Consider the following 12,038-nt stretch of genomic DNA (forward strand, 5'->3'; position numbering starts at 1 on the left):
CTAAGTCTTTAGGTCATATGAAGTGTTAAGTGAGACAGAGTTGCACAAAGTTTTCAGCTTCCTTCTCTCTTCCAGAATCATTAAAGTCCAATAGCAAGACAAAAGTCAAGATGACTAAGTGATGGTCTAGAATGCAGTGGATGAACTTAGTTTCATGGGGGAAGGGAGAACTCAAAATTTAAAAAGAAGAGAAAAATGTCAAAATAAATAAACACTAAAATATTTTAAAAGAGTTGCTGAAAGTTTATAGAAAACATGAATAAATTGCACATTAATATCTAACTGGCATATGCATTAGAAAACTTAAATGCCACTATATTGTCCAAATAAAGAAAACTCTCCCCCCCAAAATCATGAAGTCTAGAAAACAACAGTATATGAGAAATTCTTGATTCAATTAATTAACAACTGACGGCAAAAACTAAAAGAAATTTAAGGTGATCAGAGTCAAAACAGGATTAAGTATAAAGTATTATGTCATTTATTGTTAGTCTCATTTCACAGATGAGTCAAATGAGGTCGACATAGCTTGTTGTCAGAACCAGAATCCAACCTAATGGAGACAGTGCAACATGAAGAAATGTTTGCTAGATTTTAAGTGCATGAGTTCAAATCCTAGCTCTTAGACTTATGAGAATTGTGACCTTTAGCATATTTCATAGTCTCTCTGAGTTTATCTATAAAATAAGAGGACTGGACTAAATGACCCCATCCCCTTTTTCAATCTCAGCAATTTCCAACATTTTTTCAATCTTAAGACCCCTTTATACTCTTAAGAATTATTGAGGTCCCCAATGCAATAGTTATCAAAATGTCTTAATATTATGGAAATAATTTTGGTGTCATGGACTTTCTAAAAGGGTCTTGGTAGACATCAGACTTTAAAAACTGATCCTCTAAATCAGTGATCTTAGGTATTCACTAAATTATTTTGATATATTTCTATATATAGTGGTTAAGGGGAAAAAATAAAGTGACATAATGTCTTTGGACTTTTCTTCCCCGCTATTGGCTTTCAAGATGTTTTTACATATATTGTTTCCATTACTCAATTCCTTTTCCTGCTCTTTCAAGAAAACATTTCTTTCTAAAAAGGTCTTCTTTCATCTAAAAACCACTCACAAATGAAGAACCTCACCTAGTGAAAATGTGTACCAAATGTTAGTCATAGATGGATACAAGTGGGAAAAGTGTGATGACTGGTCCTGTAAAATGCTTGATGGATGTTCCTGTCAGGGAGTCACATGACCTATGCAGCTGGGAATAATGAGGCTCAATGTTTTTCAATGATGAGCAATCTCTGATCATTTGAAACATGAATGAATAATATCTAATATTCATAAGGGAAAGGCATGTTAAATGAGCCATCACTTGGGGGAAAAACAGAAGAATTATTTAATGGTTTAGGGAGTATTTTCTAAGCAATGGAACTGGCCAATCCAATGCTCTCTTTTCTGGAGAGGTAAACACAAACAAGAAAAGGTCCCTGTATGCTGGAGGACTGACAGCACTTGGGCAGGGTATATAAAGGTGCCAGGACAGAACAGGGCATCCAGACCTGAAAAACCAACTCCTTCTCATCACCCAACCCAAACCAGAACCAACCAACACCATGGTCCAATCCTGCTGTGGCTCTGTGTCCTCTGGCTGTTGCCAGCCCAGCTGTTGTCTGACCAGCTGCTGCCAGCCCATCTGTTGCCAGACTACCTGTTGCCAGCCTAGCTGTTGCCAGTCTAGCTGCTGCCAGCCCAGCTGTTGCCAGTCTAGCTGCTGCCAGCCCAGCTGTTGCCAGTCTAGCTGCTGCCAGCCCTGCTGCCCACCCAGGTGCTGCCTGCCATTCTCTTGCCAAACCACCGTGTGCCGCCCAGTGACCTGCGTGCCCAGGTGCAGTCGCCCCATCTGTGACACTTGCTGCCGCCCTCGCTGCTGTGACCCCTGCTGCCTGCAGGAGGGCTGCTGCCGCCCCATTGCCTGCTGCCCCACCTCCTGCACAGCTGTGGTCTGCAGACCCTGCTGCTGGGCTTCCACCTGCTGCCATCCTATTAATGTGCAGTCTCCTTGCTGCAGACCCCCTTGCTGCCAGCCAGCCCCCTGCCGCACCACCTGCCGCTCCACCTGCTGCCCTACCTGCTGTTGAGAATCCTTACTAAGATCTAACAGTTCAGAACCAGGACCACCCACCTATTCAAAGGAAAAAAATATATAATCTTTTTGAAAGATAGTTACTAAATTCAAGTGATAACCTATGAATTTCTTTTCCCAACTCTCCTTAAACTCTGCCCTTTTTACAATTCCATCATATGACCAAATGTGGAACTAGCTCAGAACCTATTTAACAAGTAAGCAACTGCAAAAAGTTCCTACTTTCTTCTCTTGAATTGCTGGGCTTAGAAATGTGAATTTAAAAAGCTGGTCTTACTCTAATTTCTAAGCATTTCAGATTCAATGCCTTTCAGGTGCTGTGTGGTTTATCTGTTTTAAAATAAAATCTTTTTCTGGCAAAGCAAATACAGTTCTCACATTATTTATCAATCAGATTATTAAAACATTGAAAGATTCTTAGAATTATCTAATGACTCAACCTAGTGTGGCTGAACTTGTTTTTAAAAATATTTCTCAAATTATATATTAATATCATTGTTTTCATTTGTAATCCTATGCATTTTATTTAATACCTTTTAAAAATATTATTTTGAGAAGTGTCCATAGACTTCACAAGACTGCCAAGGAGATCGATGGTGAAACTTTTGATTTCTCGTTCAATTCTCTCATTTTACAAAGGCCTAAAGAATATAAATGACTTACCTGAAGGCCACACAAGTAGAAAATGGCAGAGCTGGAATTCAAACCCATATCTGCAGATTCATATATCATATGTTTTTATGATGCTATATTTTCTCACCTCTTAACTATACAAATGAATCAAGTAAGTTCCATAGGGATAAAAAGCAAGTTGCCAAAGGATATACAAGAAGTAAAAAAATAGGGGTAAGGGGGCATCTAGGTAAAAGAGTGGATAGAGTGCCAGACCTGAGGTCAGGAGTACATGGATTCATATATACTCTCAGGTACTTCCTAATTGTGTGACCTTGGGCAAATCATTTTACCTCAGTTTCCTAGCCCTTGCCACTATTCTATCTTAGATATTTAGTATCAATTCTAACACAGAAAGTAAGGTTTTTAAAAAAAAAGAATAGAGATAATATTTTAATTCAATTTCTTTAACTCTGAATTCAGTTCACCACTCTATGTTGAAGGTGCAAACTCAATAGTCTTATAATGTAGAATTGCAGAAAACTTTGGTGCCACTGAACTAGAGAAACATGCAATAAAAAGATCTTCAGAGGCGGTTTATAAAGTAAGAACTTTTTCATTTTTTGACTGTAATCTGTGAGTTCATTGGTATAGAGAACTCTCTTCACCAGTGTAAACCAGAAACTATTGTTGAACTTAGGGCCACAGAAACTTTTCTGGAACACTGGATATTCAATGATTTCCCTATGTCACAAAGTCACTATGTGTCAGTAAGAACTTGAAACAAGATTTAGCTGCCTCCCATGTCCAAAGGGTTCTTCTTTTTTCCCTCCTCCTCTTCCTTTTCCTCTTCTCCTCCTCCTTGCCCTCCTCCTCCTTCTCACCCTCCTCCTCTCTTCATTTTTCTCCTCCTCCTCCTTTTCCTCCTCCTCTTTCTCCTCATCCTACTCATTTTCTTTTTCCTTCTCTTCTCTCAGTGCTTTCTATCAATCAGCTAACATTTCTTAAGTACCTACTGGGTGTCAGGTATTGTGCTGGGGTAGGGATACAAAGATGAAACAATCCCTTTGCTCTTATAGCATGTGAGCTGAATTCGTTGTTAAGCATGAGTCCTCCATTAGATTTCATCTGTGGCTGTAATTAGATGTAGTAAGATGCAAGCAATGTATCTCACTGTGTGTGAAAAGAAAATTTCCCTGTTCCACAGTTGAATTCTCTTTTTGAGCTGAACTAAAGTTTTGTTTAAAGAAAAAGACAAGCACTTCATGAATTCAATTTATATTCTTCAAAACTCAGAAAAATTGTCAAAAATTCATATTATAAGCTTTAGTCCTTTGCAATAAAACTACTTTCAGCATCTAGAGACACAAATGAAATCCACATTGGTATGGTAAAGGATAAGCCCATAACAGAGAAGGCGCTGTGTTCTATAAGCAAGTCAGAATTGCTGTAACTGAAAAGAAACATGAGTTCTACGATTTTAAAAAATCTCCCTCCCAAATGTTCATTGTGCCCAACCTGTGGTAGAACTTTCCAAGCTCATACTGGCCTGACCAGCCATAGACAGACACATTGTACATTGACCCCAACATAGTGATGTCATTTTACTCTTCAAATGCAAAAGACAGCAACCAACCAACTACTACAAAAAGTGCCTCTTCAAATATGTTGATATATATATATATATGTATCTGCACATGTATATACACATGTGTATGTATGCATATAAATATAAAACTTCTATTATAGTCTTTTTACTTTTTTTAGCTTACATGCCCAATAATATGATTTCTGGATCAAAAAATATGAAAAATGTAGTTACTTTTCTTACATAATTCCCAACTGATATCTAGAAGAATAAGAAAAATCCACAGCTCTAGCAATGGTCCTAAAGTGTGCTTTTTATTTTTAAATTGATTACTCTAATTCTTTATCATTTTTGTTGATTTTCAGGACATGTGGTAAAATTTCATTCAACTTGATTTGCATTTATGTTACTATTAGGGATTTGGAGTGCATTTTCAAGCAGTCACATATATCTTGCAGTCCTTTTGAAAACACTTTATCTTCTACTGGTGAACGGAATTCTGGATTTGGCATTAAAAATTCTATGTTTAAATACTGTGCAAAATCTGGAAAGTCATCTTATCTCTCCAGGCTTCAATGTTCTTAGTCTATAAGAGAAGGGATCACCTCTCTATTCCTTCCAGTCATATATCTACAATTTTATATCTACAAATCAGATTTTTACTGTTTCATGGTACTTCATGCAACTATTTTACCTCCCTATAATTTTTCTCATTTTATTTTTACTGATTTTAATAAAGGTTTTCAATTTTATGAAATAAAAATTGTCAATGCTGTCTTTTTAAAATTCCTCTGTCTTTTTGGGGGGGTTAAGAATTCTCCCCATAGGATGTGGCAAAATTGAGACACTAATACACTACTGGTGGAGTTGTGAAATATTCCAAACATTCTGGAGGGCAATCTGGGATTATGCCCAAAGGGGTTTAAAAGAATGCCTGCCCTTTGATCTAGCCATACCATTGCTCTTTGTGCTGACAAAAATATTGGAAATTGAGAGTGTGTCCTTCTGGAGAATGGCTGAACAAATTATGATATCTGATGGTTATGGGATACTATTGTGCAAAAAGGAATAATGAACTGGAAGATTTTTATGTGAACTGGAAAGACCTCTAAGAACTGATGCAAAATGAAAGGAGTAACACCAGGAGAACATTGTTCACAGAAACTGAAACATTGTGGCACAATAAAATATAACAGACTTTTCTACTAGTAGAAATGCAATTATCCAGGACAATTCTGAGGGATTTATGAGAAAGAATGCTATCAACACCCAGAGAAAGAACTGTGAGAGTAGAAAAGCTGAAGAAAAACATATGGTAGATCATGTGGTTTGATGGGGATATGATGGAGGTTTTAGCATGAAAAGATCACTCTTTTGCAAATACGAATACTACGGAAATGGGTTTTGAATAATGATACATGTATAACCCAATAGAATTGTTTGTCAGCTGTGGAAGTGGAGAGGGAAGAAGAGTGGGAAAAATCACAAATCATGTAACCTTGGAAAAATATTCTAAATAAATTAATTAATTTTTAAAAATTCCCCATAACCATGGTTGTCAAAGGTATTCTATCCCATTCTCTTATTTTTAATAATGTATGAAATGTAAAATAATAATATACATAATAATTACATGATAAAATACCCTTTCACACTCATGTAAGATATTCATTTTGAGCTCTTTGGTGTATGGTGTGAGATATTATTATAAATCTCTTTTTTGCTTAATTTCTTTCCAAACTTTCTACTTAGAATTTCTTTTCAAATATTTTATCAAAAAGGAGAGTGTTTCCATTAATAATTTAGGCATTAACAGAGCTAGATGTCCAGTGAAGTTCCTTTCTACTTTAAAACAGAAAAAGATCAGGACATCTTGGAAACATACTCCCATCCTTAGTCATAAGATGTTCTTGAGTCCTATCTGGCCTTACCTGGATTTTTAGGATATCACCTGACAAAATAATGTTAATAATAAAAAATAATTAGAGCTGTGCTACCTGGAGTCTTTGAAGCCAGGTCATTAAGTTCTGATTTTAGCAGTAAATGGCAGAACAGAATGAGACCTAATTAAATAATCTTTCTTGATTGTAAGAAGACTTCAAAGGAAACTAAGAGGCAACCAATCAATGCTTTCATTTCAGAAGACATAAACAAAAACAAGGAAAAGTTCATGGGTTCCAGGGAATCAATAGCACCTGGCCAGGGTATATAAAGGGGCCAAGGCAGAAAGGGGCATCTAGAACTGAAAAACCAACTCCTCCTTACCATCCAAACCAAACTAACCAACAACACCATGGTCCAATCCTGCTGTGGCTCTGCCTCCTCCTGCTGTTGCCAGCCTAGCTGTTGCCAGTCTAGCTGCTGCCAGCCCAGCTGTTGCCAGTCTAGCTGCTGCCAGCCCTGCTGCCCACCCAGGTGCTGCCTGCCATTCTCTTGCCAAACCACTGTGTGCCGCCCAGTGACCTGTGTGCCCAGGTGCAGTCGCCCCATCTGTGACACTTGCTGCCGCCCTCGCTGCTGTGACCCCTGCTGCCTGCAGGAGGGCTGCTGCCGTCCCATTGCCTGCTGCCCCACCTCCTGCACAGCTGTGGTCTGCAGACCCTGCTGCTGGGCTTCCACCTGCTGCCATCCTATTAATGTGCAGTCTCCTTGCTGCAGACCCCCTTGCTGCCAGCCAGCCCCCTGCCGCACCACCTGCCGCTCCACCTGCTGCCCTACCTGCTGTTGAGCTACACAAGCTACTGATAAAAGACAACCATTTTTCCCTACAAGGCCACCACTATCCTCTAGTATGAGCCACAGCATGTGGTTTCTTGAGAAGCAGCTCATCTATTGACCATCTCCCAAGAACCAACCCAACTACAAAGGGAATAGTTCCTTTTTCCCCTTCAAACCATAACAGATGACTACCAACTTGAGATCTGGTTGGGGAAATGGTCAAAGAAATTTCTAACATTTTTCACCATATTTACTGGTGTTGTATTAGGAAACCTGTCTTGTTAGCAAGTAAAGAAGATTTCTTCTTTTACCTAATAGACTTGATTTCTTCATGAGTGGGTGATGCTCTAGCCCACTGACCCACCCTGCCTTTCCTTTTATTAGCATGTCTCTTAAATTCTGATGCTTCTCTGTTTTCCAATAAACTTGATGTTTCCAGCATAGAAATAGTATTATTTTTATTCTTTTCATTCTGGTGGGGGCCCATAAATGAATAGAAAGAGTACTTCACATGTAATTCTAACTTTGCCTAGCTGTACATGACCCGGGGCAATTCATTTAATCTCTCTCAGATTCATCTTTCTTATCTAGAAAATGGGAGAGGAAATAAAAGAATGCATTTCACCTGATTTTGAAAGGAGCAGATATGATAACATGTAAAATGCTTTACAAATATTAAAGTGCTATACAAATACTAATATTAATGATAGTATAATAATGAGCTCACCTACTATAAATTCCTCAAATTTCAGGTGAAGAAATTGAAACTACGAAAAGAGAAATGATTTGCCTAAGGTCACATACAATCTAGGTAGCACAGTAGATAGATTATTATACTTGGAATTGCTAAGATCTGAGTTCAAATCCAGCCCCAGGCATTTATTAGTGGTGTGATCCTGAGGCAGTCAAGAAAATTTCCTAGTCTCAGTTTCCTCATCTATAAAATGATGATAATAATAGCATCCACCTGCCATGATTGTTGTAAAGACATAATATTTGTAAACCACTTTGTAATTCTTAAAGTGCTGTATGTAAATGACATATTTTCTGTTTTGGGGGAAAACTATTTGGAATCATGTATCGCAAGAGTTTATCTTTGGAATTTCTCAGCTTGCCATAGCTTGTTTGTTGCCTTTCTCATTATGAATTGGTATTTATAAAACCTCCTTACTCATGGAAGTTTAGGATGTTTTATTATATCAAACAGGCTTCATTATGTACTATTAAATATTAATCAACTGAGTAATGACCATCGACGATGAGAAAATTTTTCTCTTCTGCCTACAGGGATGCTTCTATTCTCAAACCAATGTTTTATTTATGTAACTGTTGGCTGGGGTTGACAATGCTCTTTCCAAGATTTAAGAAGAGCATCCTCTAATTGAGTACTGAAACTGGCAAGAGATTGAATGGTGCTGTGTTGATCTTTGCCTCTAAAAGTAATTAAAATAATAGCATGTTGATATTTTGAATGCATCTGTGATCTCTTACATAAATATTTCCTCTACCACTCAGGCTGCTCCCTTCTTCTGGGTAATTTGTATCCATGGCTTCCCATAAATTATCTATGGAGCATATAACTAATGCTTCAAGGCTGTCTCTGGGACTTCTAACATTCTGAGGATGCCAAAAAAAATTTTTTCTCTATCGATCTGTTATGATTTATTTCCACCACATGACCTATTCATCTCCTTTGTTGGTTATTCTTTTTGATGATGTTTTTCTTATTCCTTCTCATGTGTAGTATGACTGGTAAAGCACCATAGCCTATTTACACCCCTCTTATATGTTTATTTGACTGCCTTTACACTTCCTCTGAGATTCTGGTTGTCTATGATTCACCATCATAGGAATTCTTCATAAGAATAGTGCTGAAAAACAAATGGACTTAGAAAATAGGGAGGCATTTGGCATTATCAACAATAGTATATGATTTCCTGAAGGAAATCCTTCCTAATCTCCTCCCCCTGGTCAATTCGAGGTCCAACTCACTTTCCATTTGCAATGTCTATCAGGCATTAGAGGACTGAGTGGAGGAGGTACAGAGGACAGCCCTTCTCTCTATCTCAATCAACCTTTGAGATCTATCCAGATCCCACCAAGATTTCCCCTCTCCTCAACTGTCTTTTCAGTGACCCTTCTGGATGGGGATTAACCCAGTCACTCAGAATACTCACTAAGAGCCATCCTGGGAAAAGAATAGAACACCAAGTTTTACCATCTTTGATGTTACTGTGCAATATGGAGCACAGTATCTTACCTTCTTCACCATCAAGATATCCTGCAACTAATCTTTCATTTAAAAATCTTTCCTTTAAGAAGTACTGGTTACACCAGTTGTGAACCCCTGGAGAGAAAAAGCTATTTTTCTAATTTTATCTCTAGTGCTTAGCATTGCTTAGCATGGCATAGCTTAGTATAGCTTAACATAGTAAGAATTTAATAACTCCAAGTATCCCTTCTGTGTCATGGGGCTTGGGAGCATGGGATATCCATGATCTAAAAAATTCACATACAAATTTTTGGCCCTCCCTTCATACAAGAGAAGAACCTGATTTTTTTTCCTTTTCTTTTATGGGGTATTTACAGTTCCTTATTGTAAAATTTGGGTTAAATATTTGGTCATAAACTATGTTGACATTTCTAGCCTTTGTGTATCATCTGCTGGATTTTGTGATTTTTAAAAAAAATCCTTACCTTTCATCTTGGAGTCAATATTATATAATGGTTCTAATGCAGAAGAGTGGTAAGCACTAGGCAATGGGGGACAAGTGACTTACCCAGGATGACAGAGCTAGGGAATGTCTGAGGCCAGATTTGAACCTAGGACCTCCCATCTCTGGGCCTGGCTCTCTATCATAGAGCCACCAGCTACTTTCATATTCTTTTCACAAACTTTAATTTTAAAAATAAATTATATGTATTTATGGTATTAAAAGATGAAATAGGTTGATATTATATAATACTATACATTCCTAAGTTTTTACATTTTTTCTCTGTAATCTACTAACCCATTTATAGCTTTTTTAAAACTCTCAAAAATGTGTATTTAATTTCTGACACCACTCTGCGATATATGTTATATGGAGGGTTAAAAGAAGGGTTCAAACTATATATATAAAGTAAATTAACAGTTTATTTATGTAAAGGGAGAAGGGAATTAGGGAACAGGGAATACCTAACTTATAACCCACATAGAGATTAAACCATTTATAATTATATAACTATTTTAAACTAAATTTCTAAAGTAATACTTAAGGTTAAGGGGATTTTGATAGGAACAGGGCCAGGGAAAATGGGCCAAAGATTCTCATAACACCAGAGTCCTCCTTTGAATCAGGATTTTTGTGTGTTCATTTGAGTAAATAAGGCACTCCCTTCCTATTTACTTTTAACATTTTACCTTTAAAGTTTTCCTTATGCAAAATTAGGTCAATCAAGACAATGAATTTGTCCAGTCTATTTTAAGCCAATTCATTTTCAGCACATTCTTTCCAGACCTCTCCCTGGACTTCCTAGGAAATATGGCTTTTAAAGAGCATTGGACATTCCCCACAATGTTGATGCAACCACCTCTTATTAGCTGAAAAAATGCATGCTCATTCCTCATCATGTAGAATTGTGTTTGTGAATGCCAGACACATCATGCTGGTGAGCTGAATTAACCTCACGATTAATCACACAATCTGAGAGTCAGGAGAAACCTCAGAGACCATCGAGTCCAACCTGAATTTGAACTAGAATTCTCTTTACAATTTCCTTGATGAATTGTCATGTAGTTTTTGCTGGAATACCTCCAGTTAGAGGGAATCTGTGACTTACAAAGCTAGCCATTCCACTATAGACTAAGTATAACTTTGGGGGAAGTTGGAACCTAAGTTTTTGATGTGAAGACAAGCTTAAGATCTGAATGACTTCTTTTAATGTACTTTGACACTGGTGGATATGCACATGCCACTTTGTGGATATGCTATACAACACTCAGAGTTTTACAACAACATTCAGAAGTACAAATTGATTCAAGTACTGCCTTTCTTTAGCCTGGAGGAAGGCAATGTATCACAATATTAGTTACTTGGCAGTGTTAATGTTCAAATTGTCCACCAAATTTGATAGTGCTCTACTCGTGGCACACGTATCCAAGTGGCACATGTACAAGAGAGTCTTCCACAATGCCATTTCACATTATTTCAAGTTCAGGTATTGTATAGCTTAAAATTCCTGCTGACCAGGTCATGAACATGTAGTCAAACAAAAAAAGGGAACCTTGAGACAAATCCTTACACACAGATTTTGTTACCTCCTGATGTCTCACAGTTTTGGTTCCCATCATGGGAACTCCCAGAGCCTACACACCTTCCCAACTGAAATAAAACATATTATAAAGCATAACCCATATTTTATTATGTGATAGGTTAATTGAATAATTAAAATTTGTCACATCAAACAATGCCATGTTTGACCATGCTTTGAATATATATGATAAAATCGCAAAATAAAGTAACTACTAAGGATAAAGAGTCTCTCTTTTTAAACAAATTCACTCAGAGTTAAATAGAAGTTTCAATTCCCTACAAAAGAGTCCCTTTGGGAGAGTCAGAAATGTATTCCAAGGATATTATCCTGATACATATCTGTTGCTTCTCTCTGGAATATCTTCAAAATCAGCCTCACATTTCCTTGAGTATTCTTAGTAGTGGCAAGTAATAATTCCCAACTCTATAAAGCCTAAATGTTTATAAATCACTTTTCTTCAGTCTTGTGAGAAGAGTAGTATTAATCTGATTAGCTCCCCTTTATAGAAGAAGAAACTGAGAAGGAATGCTTGAGAATGCCTGAGAAGGAACCCATGATCATGGAACTAAGAAGTTTGTGAGAGTCAGAGCAGAAAAGCAGAGAAACCTCTGGACTTGGAAAAGACAAGACCTGAATGAACACACAAGAACACATTATTGGTTTATAATAGGAAGAGCAGCCA

General features: G+C 37.4%; 1 protein-coding gene across 1 annotated transcript; it reads left to right on the top strand.

The window, feature by feature from the left end:
• The first annotated feature begins 1,569 nt into the window (after positions 1-1,569).
• On the top strand, positions 1,570-7,588 carry LOC107648955 (keratin-associated protein 4-9-like). Its single transcript, XM_056814665.1, has 2 exons — positions 1,570-2,132; positions 6,565-7,588. Exons 1-2 carry the CDS (start codon positions 1,613-1,615, stop codon positions 7,068-7,070), a joined length of 1,026 nt encoding a protein of 341 aa, XP_056670643.1. The 5' UTR covers positions 1,570-1,612; the 3' UTR covers positions 7,071-7,588.
• Positions 7,589-12,038: the final 4,450 nt, after the last annotated feature.

The sequence above is a fragment of the Monodelphis domestica genome, chromosome 2 (assembly GCF_027887165.1).
Source record: "Monodelphis domestica isolate mMonDom1 chromosome 2, mMonDom1.pri, whole genome shotgun sequence".
Lineage (NCBI taxonomy): Eukaryota > Metazoa > Chordata > Mammalia > Didelphimorphia > Didelphidae > Monodelphis > Monodelphis domestica.

Excerpts from the sequence above, each read along its gene's own strand:
- LOC107648955 (XM_056814665.1), top strand. The coding sequence starts at position 1,613 with ATGGTCCAATCCTGCTGTGGCTCTGTGTCCTCTGGCTGTTGCCAGCCC. Across the intron at positions 2,133-6,564 it reads CACCTGCTGCCCTACCTGCT|GCAGAAAGGGGCATCTAGAA; the intron begins GTTGAGAATCCT and ends AAAGGGGCCAAG.